Source organism: Myotis lucifugus, unplaced genomic scaffold (genome assembly GCF_000147115.1).
Source record: "Myotis lucifugus unplaced genomic scaffold, Myoluc2.0 scaffold_1794, whole genome shotgun sequence".
NCBI lineage: Eukaryota > Metazoa > Chordata > Mammalia > Chiroptera > Vespertilionidae > Myotis > Myotis lucifugus.
In genome coordinates this window covers 5,388-25,123 of record NW_005872842.1, presented here as the reverse complement: position 1 = coordinate 25,123, position 19,736 = coordinate 5,388, and the positions used below count along the sequence as shown (strand labels likewise).

The 19,736-nt window shown below is 46.8% G+C and overlaps 1 protein-coding gene across 1 annotated transcript in view; it reads right to left on the bottom strand.

Annotated features, from left to right (window-relative positions):
• LOC102423271 (serine/threonine-protein phosphatase 2A 55 kDa regulatory subunit B beta isoform) overlaps positions 1-19,169 on the bottom strand; it is a gene marked incomplete at its 5' end in the record, with an annotated part of 31,130 nt that extends 11,961 nt beyond the window's left edge. The window contains one exon of the mRNA XM_006108131.3: positions 19,005-19,169. Within this exon, the coding sequence (XP_006108193.3) occupies positions 19,005-19,169 (165 nt within the window). The remainder of the gene's footprint in view (positions 1-19,004) is intronic.
• Positions 19,170-19,736: the final 567 nt, after the last annotated feature.

Sequence of the window (19,736 nt, the reverse complement as noted above, 5' to 3'; positions counted from 1 at the left end):
TAGAGAAATGTTTTGATATTCGCAACCATAGTAAAACAAAGATGTATATTTTTGATATTTATTTTATATATTTAAATGCCATTTAACAAAGAAAAATCAACCAAAAAAATGAGTTTGCGTGTCACCTCTGACATGCGTGTCATAGGTTCGCCATCACTGCTCTGTAACTTACCAGTGGTTGACTTTTTCTTTACTACCCCGAGCTTCAGTTTTCTCAGGGGCAGAAAGGGGTTGTATGTGGCCTGACACATATGCTTGGCACATGGTAGGTTTTCAATAACTGTCAGTTGATATTTTTATCACCATTAGCTTGCACTCTTCTGCATTGGCCAATCATATTTCATTCATTGGGAATCTTGAGAATTTGGGACTGTGAACTGTTTATAAGGAATCTGTTCTCCAAACACCTGCATATTGGGGCCCAATGTAGCAACATTAGAAAGCCTCAAAATGATATCCCCAGAATATGGAGGTGAAAGAAAAAGACAGTTCTTTAATCAACCCATCACTAATTGTGTATGTGGGACAGGACAGGATATAGATAACATAGCATCACAGCACTTTGCAGTTCATGACACATCTATGCCTATCCGAGGTTTAATATCAACTTCAGGAATTCTATTCATTCATTCATTCGGTAACATTTAATAGTGCTAATAACTACTGTCTATGGGAAGCTTAGTATATTCTAGGCCAGTGATGGGGAACCTTTTGAGCTCGGCGTGTCAGCATTTTGAAAAACCCTAACTTAACTCTGGTGCCGTGTCACATATAGGAATTTTTTGATCTTTGCAACCATAGTAAAACAAAGACTTATATTTTGATATTTATTTTATATATTTAAATGCCACTTAACAAAGAAAAATCAACCAAAAAAATGAGTTTGCGTGTCACCTCTGACACACGTGTCATAGGTTCGCCATCACTGTTCTAGGCCCTGTATTTTACATGCTTTATCTCATTTAATCCTTATAACAATACTATGAAGTAGGATTGATGATTCCTTATTTTATAGATATGGAAAACTAAGGCACAGAGAGGTTTTGTAACCTGCCCAAGGACACACAGCTAGATCTGCCTTTTGAATCAAGGTCTGATTCAAAGTCTTTGTTCTTAATCATGATGGAAATCTGCCTGGTACCATCAATTAGACCTTATTTTAGGAGCTATAAGATGGTTCCAGGTTAGAATCTATACAGAACAATGGAACTGTAAAGTGGAACAACTCCTAATGACTAGATCTATGCTTTCCCTTTTATACAAAGTCCATTTCAACACCCAAGGGGCATGGGTTCTACACCAACACTCACGGTTTGAGCCATACAACACCAGTGGCAAGCATAAGGTGGGAACCCCAGGACTTCGCATGCCCTTTAAGACCCTTACCATAGAAGAAGCCCAGCCTCCAGGCCATCTCTCACCTCCAGCTCTAATCCCTGTGGCAAGCAGTGAGGCAACCTTTCCTCTCCCTGTCCCTCCCCCTCAGTTTATGTACACGGACATTTGATTTATTTCACTTAGTTGTCTCCCCTAATAGGATGCAAGCTCTACAAGGGCAGGTTTTTATTATGTTTTTTTGTTTGTTTTTGGTCTATTTTGTTCTGCTATATTCCCAGGAACATAGGAGGTGCTCGTAAATGTATGTTTAATGAATGAATATGGACAACCATTTTAATTTTAAGTGAAAATAATACCTACCTAATAATTAAACAGGCCCTGAAAAGAACCTATCTAAACTGCTTTATTCAGCTCAAATTTGTTTCTGTTTAGGCCCTTGAAAAGTATGGGAAAAATTCAGGGTTTTTACTAATTCAGGCTGAGCAATCATTTGTGGGCTATTTCAGTGTATTTTATGTGCATGCACACACATGCACCACACTTAGTATACTACCTAGAACATACAAATAAAAAGTATTTGTTGGATGGATGCATGCCAAACCCTGTACTAAATGCCAAGGTTGCAAGGAACAAGACAGATCCAGTCCTACCCACATGGTGCTCACAGGCTAGAGGAAAAGACAAATGCTAAACAATTCTACACATTTCGTTACAGATGTGAATACGTGATATTTTACTGCATTAACAGAGGGGAGTAAAGGTGCTGGGGGGCCAGCAAGAGGAATGCAAATGGAACATCACCGTGTGTTCCATGTACGTTACTGAACGTGTGGTACAAAAACATCTACTCCTTGAGTGACAGATCTTGAGACAAATCAAAACTGGTGTCAGATTCACCACAAGGGAGCACGTATCTTGGAGACCCCAATAACAATAGTCAAAAAAACAATGACATCTGCCCCATTTCTTGGTCCTCATACTTCGCATACATTATCCCATTTAATGTTCAAGCTTATGAGCAAGGTATGCTTACTGTCCTTACTTGTAGATGAGATAGACCAGAAGAGGGTAACTTGCCCAGGATCACAGCTAAAGAGTAGAAATGGGTTTTTGAGGGACCATGTGTCTGTCTGTGACACTGCCACCACAACCAGACCTTCCTTGCTTTGTCAATATCATCTCTCTGTTCAAACAATCTCGTTAAACTGGGCTCCCTCATGTTCTAGATAAGTGGTTCTCAACCTGTGGGTTGCGACCCCTTTGGGGGTCGAACGACCCTTTCACAGGGGTCGCCTAAGACCATCGGAAAACACATATATAATTACATACTGTTTTTGTGATCAATCACTATGCTTTAATGATGTTCAATTTGTAACAATGAAAATACATCCTACATATCGGATATTTACATTACGATTCATAACAGTAGCAACATTACAGTTATGAAGTAGCAACGAAAATAATTTTATGGTTGGGGGTCACCACAACATGAGGCACTATATTAAAGGGTCACGGCATTAGGAAGGTTGAGAACCACTGCTCTAGATAGACCTGGTGCTCTCCCACTTTTGTGCCTCAGCTCCTCCTCACCGCCTCCTGTGTCCATCATGGGATACTGGAAAGAACATCAGACTGGGAAGTCAAGGATGCTGGGTTGGAATCCAGGCTGGACACAAATTAGCCAACTCTTAACAATACTATCTATTTGTTGAGCACTAGTGCTATGTGCCTTACATGTAGTAACTCATTCAATAGTCATAGATATGATGATTTCCCTTTTCCACAAATCAGTAACTCAGGCACAGAGGTTTTATAGCCAGTGGGAGGCAAAGCCAGGATTTGAACTTGGTCTGCTTCCTATGCTCTTAACCTCTGAGCTTTTAACTTCTGTCCTACTGCCTTTCATTAGAATGACTGGGCAACTGGCAACTGCCTGGGCCTGTTTCCTTGTCTGTAATGTGAAAGAGGCAGGATTGCCAACGAGGTCCCTCCCAGCTCTTAGATGATAAGATCTGTGAAATTCCACTAGTCTTGTCTTTCAATTTCCCTCTACTGACCCCTGCTACTGTAGGGTAGCCTTCCCCAAGTGACATCAGCAGCACGCCCACCCCGTGATATGTCGGGCATTCCAGATTCTGAGGCCAACGAACTTGGGAAACTCCTACCCAATTTTGAGAATGCAATTCGCTTATTAAGTGCTGAGAAGTCCCACAGGTAAAAACTAACATTCTTTACTCCAGGTTTCTCAACCTATGCACTGGTGAATTTTGGGCCAAGTAATTCTTTGCTGTTGGGGACGTTAGAGGGTGTTTAGCAATATCCCTGGCCTCTACCCAGTAAATCCGCAATCCCCACTTGTGATAACCTAAGTGGCTCCAGACATTGCCAGATGTTCCCTGGGGGAATGGCTGCCCCTGGCTTTAATCCCGCTTTCAAGTCTTACTGGGTCACACCTCCTCCCTCCCCACTATTCCATTTTTTTTTTGGGAATTGCAGCCCATTGTTTCTCTAGTATATTGTTGCTTAGAACACACTTTGGGTTACAATGCTCTAGTCAAAAGAGTCTAGTCGAAAGCAACTGATACTTCCTTGGAAATCCCACAGGCTATAAAGTAGCCCCCCCTTATCTGCAGGGATTGGTTCCTAGACCCCCAGTGGATGCCTGAAAGCATGAGTTATACCAAACCCTGTATATACCCTGGTTTTCCCTCTACATACATAACTACAGTAAAGTCAGAGATTAACAACAATAACATAGCATAACATCCTGCCATTAAAGTTATCTGAATATGGTCTTGCTCTTAAAATATCATATTATACTGTACACACAGCATGGATGTGCTTGACAAAGGGATGATTCACATCCTGGATGGGGTGGGTCGGCACAAAGTTTCATCACGCTACTCAGAATGGTGCACAACTCAAAACTTATGAATTGTTAATTTCTGGAATTTTCCATGCAATATTTTAGGACTGTAGTTGAGTGTGGGTAACCGAAACCATGGAAAGCAAAACCGAGGAGGCGGGGGAATACCGCGTTCAGTGTCCCGAGCAGGCAGTGTTTTGTGTTATAACATGTGCAAATCTGAATACGACTCTACAGAACTGTGTTTGATGTTATCCTTCAGGGTGTTGGCGCGGGCTACGCACCCGAGAGAGCTCCGATGACTGATGGGCTGAATAAGGTCCCAGAATCCTGGGAAAGAGTGGAATTCACAAATAAGAGAAAGGAAGTGTCAGGAAGAAAACTGCTGACTTAGAGAAACCTAAAGCTAAAACTACATTCATTACAACCAGGGGGCAGGGGAGGAGGAGAAAGGGGAGAACACACAGGAAGCATGCTGTGTGCCTGTTGTTGGGTTGTGGGACAGGAGAAGAGAGGATGGAGGGAACCCATAGGGAAGGCTGTTTCTGGAGAGGCTCCCTTCTCGACCTCACACTGGACACTGCACAGAAACTCATGCCTACGATGAAGAGTCAGGAGGGGACCCAAGGCCACACAGCTGATCCTGACGGCCTCCTCACACTCCGCAGCCTAAGGTACAGTGGCTAAGAGGACAGGCGGCTCTAAGTTTAGCACGCCTGGTTGAACTCCGACTTTGCTGCTTATAAGCTATGAAGCCTTGGGCATGTGGCTTGACTCCTTCCAAGCTTCATTTTCCTTACCTGTCAGAGGAGTTCCTACCTTTTGGGTGGTGGTGGGACAGATGAGCTCTTTCATGCCAAGCGCTTAGCATTGTGCCTGCATCCAGAATAACAGGGAAGGCAGCAGCCATGCACAGGGGGGTGGTGTTTAAGGCAAACTTGATGCGAAACAAGTCCCAGAGCCCGAGGTGGGGCCAGATCTTAAGAGCTACCAGTTGTAAATTGATTTGTAGGTCTCCGAACTGGGCTGTGGCACAGACACACAATAGCTTGTCTCTGGACTGCCACTTGAAATTCGCCTTTCTTGGTCCAAGTGTCTTTCATCTGGTGCCGAACAATGTCACCACCACCCACCCTGCCTTTGATGACTCAGGCAGATGAGAGGGAGAGGACAGGAAACGAGGCCGGGGGGAGGGGAAGGTTTGTTCCTGATGAAAAAGGAACCATGCACAGGGTTTTAAATCGCTCACTTCCACTGACGTTTCTACTATGGAGAAGGGGCCACGCTTTTTTGTTTGGAGACATGGTGGGCTACTTCCCCATCATGGGGACACGACTGGCAATTTTCCCACAGAGCGAGGCAGATGGCAATTCTCCTTCAGAGATGTGCCGGCAACAGTTTTGCCCCTGGAGAGAAAAGGCTCGGCAATTGAGATGCAGCCAGCGATTTTTACTATACAGAAGACACAGCCAACAATTTTGCCCAACGAGAGAAATGGCCAACGATTTTCCCACAGAGAGTAAGAACTCCCACGGATAGATAATGCTGGCCTCCATCCAGCTGAGGACAGAGAGAGAGAAGTTTAAGATTTAATTAGTGGCTACGGTACTACCATGGGCCCAAAGACATTGTCTCTATACATGGGCTGGAGACTGGGAACGCAGATCATATCAAACTCAGAGGGTTTTGAATTGGGAAACAGTGGTGCCTCATTGCTGAGCCTTTGCTATTTGCTTTTCATACAGTCCTCCTTAATTCTGCAAATAATTGTCAGCAGTGAACACTGTAGCAAAAAAACGCATAGATAGCATCATGGAGAATGAGCAGTTAAGCTAGAAGAGATTACATTGGTCTTTGAATTTTGTATAACTATTTTCAAAATACATATATTATACTTCATAAGTATAGCCTCTTCAAGAATCATTCAAAGATAAAAAATAATGAGTCAAAAACTTTTTTTTTTTTTTAGATAGAAAAAAAGGACTAAAAATTCCCTGGGTAGAAAAATGACTAGATGGTCTGGGATGGGGTGACCAGGTAAGGCTTAAGAAGATGCTGAACCTTATGATCAATAAGCTCTGGAGAGATCAGACGTCAGCAAACTTCTCTTGTAAAAAGCCAGATAGTAATTTTTTTAAGCTTTGGGGGTCATTTGGTCCTTGTTGCAACAACTCAACTCTGCCTTTGTAAGCAGCACAGACAATATGTACACAGATGGACACTGAAATTTAAATTTCATCTAATTTTCATGTCACAAAACAGTATTCTTTTGATTTTTGTTCAATCATTTGAAAATGTACCAACCTCATTGCAAAGAGCCAAAGCAATCTTGAGAAAAAAAGAACAATGTTAGAGGAATCACATTACCTGACATCAAACTATACTACAAGGCCACAGTAATCAAAACAGCATGGTACTGGCATAAAAAACAAACATATAGATCAATGGAACAGAATAGAGATCCCAGTAATAAACCCACACCAATATAGTCAATCTATGAGAAAGGATGTAAGAAAATACAGTGGGGTAAAGACATTCTCTTTAATAAATGGCACTGGGAAAACTGGACAGATACATGCAAAGAAATGAAACTAGACCATTTTAGCACACCATATACAAGAATAAACAGAATGGATTAAAGACTTAAATGTAAGACTGAAAATCTTTGAGTCTTTGACATCACTCTTAGTAATATTTTTGTGAATGTCTCCTTGGGCAAGGGAAACAACAAAAAAATAAACAAATGGGACTACATCAAACTAAAATGTTTTTGCATAGCAAAAGGAACAATCAACAAAATGAAAAGATAACCTATTGAATGAGAGAAGATATTTGCCAATGATACATCTGGTAAGGGGTTATATATAACATTTATAAGGAACTCATACAACTCAACAGCAAAAACAAACAACCCCCCTCCCCCCAAAAAAACAATCCAATTTAAAAATGGGTGGATGACCTGAATAGATACTTCTCCAAAGAGGACATACAGATGGCCAACAGACATATGAAAAGATGCTCGACATCACCGATCATCATGGAAATGAAAATTAAAACCACAAATATCACCTCACATCTGTCAGAATGGTTATCATCAATAAATCCACAAACAAGTGTTTGCGAGGATGTAGAGAAAAGAGAACCTTTGTGCACTGTTGGTGAAAATGCAGATTGGTGCAGCCCCTATGAGAAACAGTGTGGAGGTTTTCAGAAAACTAAAAATAAAACAACCATGACCCAGCAATTCCACTTCTGAGTACTTATTAGGAGGAGACAAAACAGTAATTCGAATAGAAGCCCCCCTATGTTCACTGAAGCATTATTTACAATAGGCAATACATGGAAGCACCCTAAGTGCCCACTGATAGAAGAATGAATAAAGAAGATGTGGTACATGTATACAATAGATCGATCTTTGCCATTTGTGACCGCATGGGTAGACCTAGAGGGTATTGCGCTAAGTGAAAAAAAGTGGCAGATGACCATTTTCTCGTTGTGCCCGGCTAGTGGAGAGGATGAGCGCTCTCTGGGTCTCTTCTATAAGGGCACTAATCCCACTCAGAGCATTCTATCCTCCGACCTAATCACCCACAGAGGCCCCACCCCCTAATACCATCACACTGAGGGTTAGAATTTCAACACGTGGATTTAGGGAAATGCAAACATTCAGTCCAGAATACCACCTGCCTCTGCTGCCCGTTCCTCTGACTCCTATTCAACCTCAGAGCTCGCTGTCTCCAGGGAGCCTTCTTTGACCACCTCAGCCCACGGCACCCTTTTCTTCCCCTTACTGGTTCATTTGACCACCCTCTCCATTTCTCCCTGCTATAAAATACATACAATATTCAGCATTTACAAGGCGCTAAGCAATCCTAGTCCAGGGAACGGGCTGCACAGAATGGCAGGGCTGGTGATCACAGCAGCACGTGGTGCCTGCAGGCCTGGTTCGGGGGAGAATGATCTGTTTCACAAATGGGGAAACAGAGGCTCGGCGAGACGGGGTCCCCGGCAACGCTCCGGGAGTGAGGCCAGCATCCCCCAGGCCTCTTAGCTCTGGGGTTAGACCAGCGGTTCTCAACCTGTGGGTCACAACCCCTTTGGGGGTCGAATGACCCTTTCACAGGGGTCGCCTAAGACCATCGGAAAACACATATATAATCACATATTGTTTTTGTGATTAATCACTATGCTTTAATGATGTTCAATTTGTAACAATGAAAATACATCCTGCATATCAGATATTTACATTACGATTCATAACAGTAGCAACATTACAGTTATGAAGTAGCAGCGAAAATAATTTTATGGTTGGGGGTCACCACAACACGAGGAACTGTATTAAAGGGTCGCGGCATTCGGAAGGTTGAGAACCACTGGGTTAGACCTTTCTCCTGAAGACGCTTCAGCTGGAATCTGGGGTCTAAAGAGCCGGGAGGCGGGAAACCGTGTGTGGGCGGAGGGCATCCCTATCAATCTAAAGGCCGGATTTGGGTGAACACCCACAGACAAGTTCATTAATTGGGGGCCTGTTGTCCTTCCTCGGTGAGGAATAACCCTTTATTAGCCCAGTGGGGCCGGCGTTTCTGAGAACTGTCGTTCTGGAGAGATACTGATTGAAGAGGCCTCTGCGCACGCCCTCTCCGCAGGCGCAGGGAGGGAGGCGGCTGCAGGCCGCACCGATGATGAGTGGCAGTGGGTGTCTCGACAGGAGCCTAATGAAGAAATCTGGCAGCAGCGAGGCCCAGCGTGACAAGCCCTCACATTCGGTCTTTCAGTCCATTATATCCGGCTCTCTGTGAGGCGGGCGAGTGGCAAAGGCATGGGGCGTTCTGCTCCTTCGGTGGAATGACACCTTCCTGCAGCCAGCAGGCCCCGGGGGCTTAGGGGCAGTGTCCCCAGGCCCACGCTGTACATCACAGCTCAGGCTCTTCGTGTCTCCCTTTCTCTCTCCTCTCTCTTCTCTTTCCCCTCCCTTTCTCTCTGTTTGTTCCCAGCAGGAAGCTCTGCAGCTGCGCCAAGAGAGGCTCACCTCCCCGGGGAGCCTGCCCAGGTGGAGGAGGCCGTGTGTGTGGCTGTTATTAGGGGTAATTGCTGGGGAGCTGGTTGTCATGGTGCCGCAGAGGCCAGGGCTGCACTCCCAGGATGTCCTGGTTTTCTGGGCCGTACAACAATCACTGCGGTGAGAGGCACACACGGGGAAGGGAGAGAGGAGAGCTCCCTGCTGACAGTCATCTTGCAGAGTAAGGCGAGGGTCCGTCTGGCCCAGGCTGAGCACCGCTGGGAGAGGGACCCTGGCGGGGACTGGTCACTGCCTGTTTCTTCATGTGGCTCCGGTGCGCTGCCCCTGTTCCCAGTGTTGGCTCCAAACCCACGGACTGTCAGGCCTGCCCTGAGTGCTCCTGGGACGTGCACACGTGGAGTCACAGAACCCGGTTGAGTGGACGAGCAGCAGCCTCCATCTGCAGGCACTGTGTCGGACAAGACTCCCTCTGTGATAGCCATGCCACCCTCACAACGTTGCTTACTTTACAGATGGAGGCAATGAGGCTCCGAGGGCACGTGCCCTCGCCACAGGCCAGGAAGGGGCAGAGCTAGGATGCAGGCCCAGTTCCGCTCTGCGGCCCCTACCCAGGCAGTAACTGCATCTTCTAAGTCTGCCTGCCCACTGTGCTTACGACACCTTGTTCACATTTATTGACCGATTCCTTGCTTTCTTTGATCTCACCGTTTCCCTAAGCTTGATGATCCCATTTTCTCACATGTAACTAACTCTTCAATGACAATTTCACGACATTGTAGGGATTTTCAAATGACACCAACATTTCAGGTCATCCACCCCAGGATGAAGGATCCTGTCCATGAGATAAATTCTATTTAAATCCTTATGTTCAGGTTCAATATATAAAAGATGATAACAGCAAGTATCATTATGAGCATCGCGGGGGTGCACTCCCCTGCCCTCCGCTGCCCCTGGGCTGCGCCTGGTGGTGAGGGGAGGCCAGCAGGTGCTTTGAGTAACTCAGCAGATAAAGGGACCCACACCGATGGGGCGGGGAGCGTGGGAGTGGACAGCAGACCTCACAGCTCCGTTATTGGGGCCACCTACCGAGCTGTCACAATGGAATTATATGAACTGCACAGGGGCTCGCATTAGCCGGCATCCTTAGACATGGGTCAATTACACACATGACAGTCCCCTGCCCTTCTCTATGTTCTAGTGCGGTACTGAGGGTGCTCCTATTTATTATATGAAGTAAACCAAGATGAACCCACAGTCTTTGTCAGCGTGCCAGACCTATCTTTTCTGGACCTTGATTTCCTCAAGCTGCAAAAAGGAAGAAATACTCTGAATGCATAGGGCTTTGTGAAGATCAATTAAGATAATGGATGAGAAGGGGCTCCGTAAATGGTGACGTGCTAAATAGCAAAAGGTATCAATGTAACCATTTTATGCTTACACACACACACACACACACACACACACACACACCCTGAGTCTTTGAGTCTACAGAATTTGTGAGTTTCCTCCCCAAACTGCCGCTCCCCTAGTCTTTGCTCATTCAGTGCCCTTTATCCTCGGCACGTGCTCAGGTCAGAAAGCTGCGAGTCTTTCTGGACGCCTTCCCTGACCTCACCTTCCACACCTGGTGTCCTGTTAACTTTACACTCAAAGCTTTGCCCAAACTGAGCCACTATCATCTCTGACCTAGACCATTTTGGTAGCCTTCTAACTCTTCCTCCTCCTGTTTCATTCTTTACATAATCTGTGTGGTATACTAGTATTTACAAGTATAATCACATTACTCCTTTACACAAAACCCTCCTAGATTTTCCCTGCCTAAGTACAAGAAAGGCCAACTTCCTGACCGTGGCCCACAGGGCTATCATGTTTTCTAACTCCCAAGTCCTTTGCATGGTGTACAATGGGAATGGGGCTCTGGGGTTATGCAAGGTGCCTGTCCTGGGTGTGGAGTCTCCCATTGCCCCTCAGCTGCTCCTCCTTGTAGACACCCAAACTGGTCTGCCTTCTGCCCGCCGCACCCCCCCACCTGCCAGGCACAGTCCGGACTCAGAGCCTCTGCATTTGCCTCTTCTGCTTCTCCATAAACATTTTTCACCAAATCCCGCACTACTTATTTGCTTATGTGTTTGATGTCTGTCTCCATCTACTTGGATTAGACTGCCATGAGGGCAGGAGATACCATCTTCTCAATGTCTGCAACAGCGCCTGGCACATGGCCCCAACCATAAACATCTGTTAAGTAAATGAATAGACATGGGTTGATTATCATACTCATAGACTCCTCTTCCCTTTACTGTGCCTACAAATGCCAGGCATTCCCAAAGCTAGAAATGAGTGAAAGGACAGGGTCAACCACTCTTTAGTGTGAGCCTCTTCATTGTGTAAAGAGAACCCCCAGGCGCAAACTTGTCAGAGTGCATGACCATTGCTACTCCACACGCATTCATTTAGCACCTCATTATGCTAAATGCAGAAAGGGGAGAATAAAGAGCTTCAGCCACAATGGAAGAATTGTTTAGCAGAAGAGACAGAAATGGAAACAGATCATTTCAACCTATAATATCAGGTGCTCTGATGGAGGTCGTCTAGTCCTACTTAGCGACACATGAAGGGTATGGTAGGCAGAATGTGACTCAAGGATGTCCGAGTTCTGATCCCCAGAACCCAGGAATGTGTTATCGTTAATGGCAAAGGGGAATTAAGACTGTAGATGGAATTAAGGTTGCTAATCAGCTGACCTTAAAAAAAGATTAGTCTGAATTACCCGGGTGGGCACAGTGTGATCGCAAAGGCCCCAAAGGGCAAGAGGCGGGTAGAGGAGGAGAGTCAGAGAGATGCAACGGGAGCAGGACTTGTCCCACTGCTGCTGGCTTTCAGATGGAGAAAGAGGCCCTAAGCCAAGGAATGTGGGCAGCCTAGAAGCTGGAAAAGGCAAAGAGTCTCCCCTAGAGCCCCCAGAGGGAACAGGGCTCTGCCAACACCTTGATTTCCGGCAATGAGACCCACCTCAGACTTCTGGCCGGCAGAACTGTAAGATGATAGATTTATGTTGTTTAGAGTCACCGCGTTTGCAGTAATTTGTAGGCATAGGAAACTAACACAAAGAGGATGAGGTGAACTCTCTATGTCAGCTCTGGTGGGAAGGGACAAGCTATCGTAAGACCCATCCTGCCCTGGACAGAGCCCTCACGAGTCCTCACTGACAGACCATGTCCCTCCATGGGGAAAATTCCTCCCAGTATTCCCTTGACTGGGGTTCTCTTGTACCTCAAAGTCAGGATGCTCACCCCGTGCCTACGACTGCTTTGCCAGTGATGGCTTGTTATGGACAATAATGATGGGCAAGTTAGCCTTGATGTGTCCCAAGCCCAGAGCAACCAGAGCCATCTATAACCTCATGGCCAACCTTTCCCACTCCATGCTCCGTGTGTGTGTGTGTGTGTGTGTGTGTGTGTGTGTGTGTGTGTGTGTGTCTGGAGGCTGCAGCCATGTGCCTGAGCCAGTGTCAGCCTCCATGGCCTCCTCATCCAAGGGCCCTAGGGGGGAGAGGGCAAGGCCTGGGGAGGTGTCAACTGCTAATGAATGATACTTGTCTCCAAAATTAATACGCTTCCAGTTCTTAGGAAAATCCACTCAACTGGAGTCAACAGGATGACTAATGGACAAAACTGGTTAAATTAATCAAAAATGGAAATGAGGGTGGGGGAATTCTGTTTTCACTCCGTGGCTTGGGCCTTGCCTGCTCTGCTGTTAATTGCCTCTGAGCTTGAATGGGGTAGACACTGGGTTGGGGAGGGGGAGGAGCTCAGTGAATTCCACTCCTTGCAACAAGTCTCTGTTTTGGCTTTCCTCCAGGAGGGGTGGGTGGGTGTCTGGGTGTGTTTATAAGCCTGTCATCAGCCAAAAGCCTTTTCATAAAGGGCCTTGTCTTTTGCACCTAACCAAGCTCCCCTGCAATAAACACTGTTAATGATGCCCCCAATCAAGAATGAACCCCGTTTGGAAGCTGTGCCAAACCTCGGAGGTTTTAAGATTCACTGCAGCTGCCATCTCAGCTGATGTCTTTGGACACATTCCATCAGAGACCTGAGTGAATGAGCCGTAGGTTTATTAAGGGATCCAGCGGCCTGTGGAACCAGGACACGGCAGTTAAGTTTGTAGATGAGGGTGAAGAATAAGACTGGATTTCATGTCTGTCCAAGGACAGGGTTAATTCTGCAACTGAAAACTGTTGGGACAGGGGATCCACCTGGAGGAACTGTCACTCCAGGGCCTGTGCTCTGGATTATTTTCATGTCATCTGTTAGGGGCTAACTGGTGTCCCCCAAATTCATATGTTGAAGCCCTAACCCCCAAGACCTCAGAATGTCACCATATTTGAAGACAGGGTCTTTAAAGTGGTAATCAAATAAAAATGGGTGGGCCCTAAAGCAACGTGCTGGTGCCACAGAAGGCGAGTTTTAGACACGACGTGTGCAGAGAGAAGATGATGTGAAGCCGAGAGGACGGGCATCAGCAAGCCTAGGAGAGAGGCCTGGAATGGGTCCTGTCTTCGTGGCCCTCAGAAGGAACCAACGCTGCTGACAGCCTCATCTCAGACTTTCAGCCTCCAGAACATCAAGTCGTGTTGTTTAGGCCACCCAGTTTGTGGCCCGTTGTTACAGCAACTCTAGTAAATGAATACACTGTCTTCTGTCTGTCTTTCCCCATCTGTCTGTCTTCCTACCACTGATGTTCAGTAAAACACCCCTCCATGCTGGGCACTAAGCTAAGTATTGGTAATTCAGTGGTTGGTAAGATAAGTAAGGTCCCTGCCCTCATGGAGAGGACATTCTAGTAGGGGAGACAAAGGAAGAAAAGCAAGCATCTATAGGTGAGTGCTGCGAAAAAAATAAAGAAGTAAAATTTGGTGTTAAGATGGAAATAGGGTGCAGATGGGGTGAACAGAGAAGTCCTCGCTGAGGAGGTGACATTTTCCCAGAGACCCAGACAGTGAGAACAGTCCAGACAAGTGGGGCCCACGGTGGGAGAGCATTCCAGGCAGAGCAAAAGCCTGTGCAAATGCCCTGGGGCAGGAAAGGGCAGGGGTGGTGCAGGAAGCAGGCCTGTGTGGCCAGACTACATGGAGCTGAGTTTCGAGAGGGGTAGGGATCAGATTCAAACAGGGCCTTGGAAAGGCATTCAGATAGAAATTTCTCTTTCATTTCCTCGGTTGCCATTCATCACACCCGGCCAGTGTCTTCACTCAACTCCCAATACTCATGCATTGAAAGGGAAAAGCACGATTCCGACCAGCCAGTTGCCGCTGCCATCAGCACCCTATTGTTTTAGGCGGAAGAATCTCAAACTGCAAACCCACCCGTCACCACTGCCAGAAGCCGTAGGGGGAAAAATAGAGACATGAGGGAGCGAGGCGTGCCTTCTACCCCCTGCTGCGTACGCAGAGTGAGGGACATATGGGAATTAATATATGCGGCGCTGATAACACGGATCTCCTTGGCATTTTGATTAAACGCCGGCGGTTATTAAACACCCTCCTTCTCAGAGCTCATCTCCGAGAGCCAATGTTGCTTTTCATTTTGAACCCTGATGAACTGTCTCAATTCCGATCGCACACCTCGGCTGCACCGTGGTCGGCTGGAGGCTGGCGTTTGAGGAGGATGGAGAAAATCAATATGAAATGTCAGGCGAGGGGTCAGATTGAACTTGTTTTCCCAGCTGGCAGGAGCCTGGGGCCACCGCGGAGGCAGCCGAACAAAGGGAGAGGTGCACCGAAGAAGGTCGCCACTTTGGACGAGTCAGGAAAATGAATTTCATTCACTTCTTAATTAGATTAGGAGGCTGGCGGCTGGCGATTCAGAGCACTGCCCGGGTAGGGATGGGCTGTGGGGAGGCAGGGCTGAGGCAGAGGCCTGCAGGCTGTTACTGAGCTCCGGGGTCTCACTAGGGGCTGTCCTCAGGGCTTAGGGTTGGATGGGGCCCAGGCTGGAAGCAGGAGCAGCCGCTGGGGGTCCCTGGGTGTGCAGCTTGGCAGATCTGCTTCTGTGGGCACCATCACCCTTTCCTGTCCTCAGTCTTTAGGTCACAGTCAGTGGTCACCGCCTGGGGTTAGAAAGTCCTTGCCATATCCCCTCACAGCACCGTATGCCCCTCTTTCATACCAATTATTGCACTTGTAAGTAATGAGTCTTTCCTCCTTAGACACTGTGATGGTTAATTTTATGCAGCAACCTGATTAGGCCATGACATGCCCAGATATTTGGTCAAACCTTATTCTGGGTGCTACAGTGAGGGCATTTTTGGATGAATTTAACATTTAAATTGAGAGACTGAGTAGAGCAGATTGCCCTCCCTAATGGGGGTGGGCCTCCTCCAATCAGTTGAAGGCCCAAATAGAACAAAAAGGCTGGACCTCCCCAAATAAGAGGGAATATCTTTGAGCCTCTGCATTTGAATGAAAACATTGGCTCTTCCTGGGTAATGAGCCTGTTGCTTTCCTGAGGCACTAGCTTTCCTGGGTCTCCTGCAGTCCCACTGCAAATGTTGGGACTTAGCACCGAATCCTTATACTACATCTCTCTCATACGCACACACACGTTTATGTATATGAGATATATATCTCCTATGGGTTCTGTTTCTCTGGAGAACCCTCACTAACACAGACTGTGAGCTCCAGGAGGGAGGAAACCAGGCCTGGTTTTGCTCACATTGCATCCCCAGAGTCCGGTATAGCACCTGACATGTAGTATGTGCTCAACAAATACTAATTAAGTAAATGAACAACTGAGCTTCGTATATCTGGTAAAAAGGCTAGAGTTTCAAGCACCGTATAGCTGCAGGCCTAGCACAGAGGGGCTTGGGGAGGAATAACTGTGATAACTGCAGCTGCCATTCATTGACTCCTGGGTCCCAGCAGGTGCTAGGCGCTCGCCCTAGGATGACATTTCCTTTTTCGTGGACAGCCGGCCCTGTGAGGCTACGTTTTTTATTTCTACTTTCAAATGAGGAACTTGGGGCTCACCAGGATTAAGTAATCCTGAGGCCACACAGCACTGAGCTGAGCTCTGATTCCAAAGCTTCTACTTTAAACCATCCCAGTTCTGGGAATTCCTAAGGCCTTGTTCTTTTTCCATCTTGAGTGGAGGGTCCATCAAGCCTCCCATTCAGCTTATTTCTCAATATCCAGCACTCGTGTGGGTCTGTCTGATCCCAGAGCCCAGGCTGGCGTCTGCCGCACTGGCTGTGAGCACTGGCGCTTCTCGCGCCATCTCTGGCATCCATGTTGGTGACCCTTCGAGCCTGGTTCTACTTTTGCTCACCAGAGAGCCCTACCTCCCTCGTCAGCTCGTCACCTCACACACAGCATGTTCCCAATTGAACCCCGGCCCTTCACTCTCCTCTATATGGCTTCTGATTAGTCCCCATTCCACGTGCCCATTTATGTCAACCCTCAGGCATACATTTATTTATTGAATACATATTTACTGAGCACCTACTAGTGTCAGGCGCTGGTAATACGACGTGAGCAAAACAGATTCAGTTCTTCCGAGAGTTTATAGTATAGAGGGACGAACACTGAACATGACCTAACATCCATGGCTGGTGATTGCCAATCTCTAATATCACACCACCCATAGTTACCTTATAAGAAAAGGCTCTATTTTCCTTTTCCTTCCTTTCAATTTCCATAGCTACCATCCTTATCTACATTATAAATTTCCATTTATTACTTTCTAATTCTTCTATGTTTCTTCCCACCACTGCCGCGTTAATCTTCCATAAAATAGGAATTCTATAACTCTGTTCTCCAGCCAAATGATCTCAAATTGCTCTCCACATACTAGGAACTGGGGCACATGGATGTATCCTTGAAGGTCAGGGAGAAGGAGGATATGGGGTACATTAAGTGGTACAGGAGGCCATGGGATAAATGCTGCAATTTGGGGGAGAATAAATTTTGCTTGAAATTTGGGATGGGTAGAAATGTAATTATTACATTAAACGGAAAGTAGGCATTTTATGGGAATAAAATACAGAATTCAAGTGAAATTTTAAGATGGGAAAATAAGTCTGCAAATAAAACCGGTTGTGGGCAATACCTCCCCCAGGGTCTCTGGCCCCTGCCAGGCACATGCTGTCTTTGCTGTCAGGCCAGGCCACCCAGAGCACCTCAGAGAGGTTGGACAGCTTCTGGGTGTTCTTCCTCCATGGCAGCAAGGCTTGTGCTTGACCTTGGGAGTGCTGTAGTTGGGGACACAGCTGTGAGCAAAACAGAGTTAAGTCCATGCCCTCAAAAAGCTGATGGTCTAGAATAGATCCACAATATCCAATAGAACTTTCTGCAACGATGAAAATCTCTTAAACATCTTAAATCTGCACTATCCAATATGGTAGCTATAAGCCTCCTGTGCCTATTGAACACTTAGTAGATAATCTGAATTGAAAATGTCTTTAAAGACTTAGTATGAAAAAAATAAAACATCCCATTAACGATTTTTAATTATTATCTCATCGAAGCCCCATGACAAGCCCATGAGGTGGATGTTATTATTCTACCCATTTACAGATGAGAAAACCAAGGTTCAGAAAGGTTAGGGAAAGTTGGACAAAGCAGACAACTAACCAGGGTGAAGCCTGGCTTTGACCTGGGTCTGTGGGAGTGTAGAAGCCACACAACTTATAAACCACTATACATGGGGGACCGACCACTGCCTCCCAGGCACCTTTACTCTGGAGAGTTTTCTAGAAAGCCTTCCTGCTGGCTCCAGGCCAGCCTGTCGACCACGGTGCTGGCCTTGAGTGCCAGCTGACATTTGCTTTACCTGCTCACATCGGTCTGAGCCTCAGCCCCCACTGGATTGGAGCTGCTGTGCTCTGTCCACGCCCTGCAAACTCCAGCGTGACCAGAGGGCCCGTGACTCTGGCTGCCCTTTCCCCTCCCCCTTCTCTGAAACCTTCTTCCGGTGCCCACTAGAACCTTGGTACCTCTAGAATGCTGGTTCCCAAAGCCGCAATCTCTCTAAGAAGCCACGAACCCCTCCCTCCAGCCACTATTCTTTAAAAAAAAAATATTGAGATATATTTGACATATAACATTATACTAGTTTCAGGATTTGATATATGTCTATAATGCAAAATAAACACAATAAGTCTAGTTAACATCCATCACCACACAGTTACCCATTTTTTTTTTTTGTGATGAAAACTTTTAAGATATTCTCTCTTAGCAACTTTCAAATATACGATACGGTGTGGCTACTTAGTCACCATCCCCAGATGCCATTCTTGATACCTTGTATAATCTCAGCCTCCTGCACAGGCCAGCAGGTCCTGGTAGCTCCTGCCGAGGTCTACCCAGAGCCCACCTGCCCCTCTCCACTTCCCCGCCGCCGCCCTGGCCCGGGCAATGCTCAACTCCTGCCTGGACGTGGCAACAACCCCCAGCGCTCTCCCCTTCCCGCCCTTCAGGTTCCTCTGCCCACAGCAGCAAGACTGATCTTAAAACATAATTCAGATCATGTCACAACGTTATGTGACAGGGCTCATGCCTTATTCATCTCCGCAGACCACAGCCTGCAGCGATGTTTGTGGGATTGAACGTGAGGTTTCATCTTTATTGAAATATCCACCGTGGAGCTGACACCGAGGCAGGCGGACACTGGTACTTTCTTTGCTCCCAGCGAGTCTCATGTAGGAAGGAGATCAGCCCTCCCCGCCCCCCGCGTGTCAGGGCCAGTGCCCCGCCCCTCAGCTCTGCGCTGGCTGACAGCTACTCACATTTGGTGTGCCTGTCACACAGGGCCGACGCCCGCATGTCGCACAGCCGGATTGTCCCTTTGCTGCTGCTGTACACGAAGGTGTTGCAGTGATGGGGGTGGAACTCGGCCGCCGTGATCACCTCCGTGAGCTCCTCCATGTTGGCCGGCTTAATGTCCACGATGTCTGGCACCGAGAGTCAAGGAGCGGACGGGAGAGGTGCGAGTGGGGAGCAGGGGGTGGCGGGGAACAGGTTAGCTTGCACCACACAGGATGGGTCCTCACCAAAACGCTGTGAGCAAACAGGCAGGTATTACTGGTCCCAGGCCGATGAGCTCAGGGTCACCCAGTGGTCGGAGGCAGCGTGGGAACTCGGGTCTCCCTGGCCCGTTTCAGTATTTCATTCTCCTAACATGTAGAGTGCCCACCAAAGTTACCTGCTCATGCAACTGCAAAAACGTACCAAGCTGCACAGACTTCCATTTCTCCTTTTACAACGGTGGTTACAAAACTCGTCCCATTCCAACTAAATAACTCATTTTATTGGAATCTTTACCCAGACTCCTGTGCTATAAGTAAAACCTACAATAGACTGTAAATCATCTTCTATGAAATCTCTGAGATCTTCTTTAATATGATGATGATAATAATAATAATAATAGCTGCTACCATTTATTGATCACTGTGCAAAGCACATCAGGTACTTTATCTCATCAGTTTTCTTATCCCCATTTTCCAGGGGGTGGAAACGGA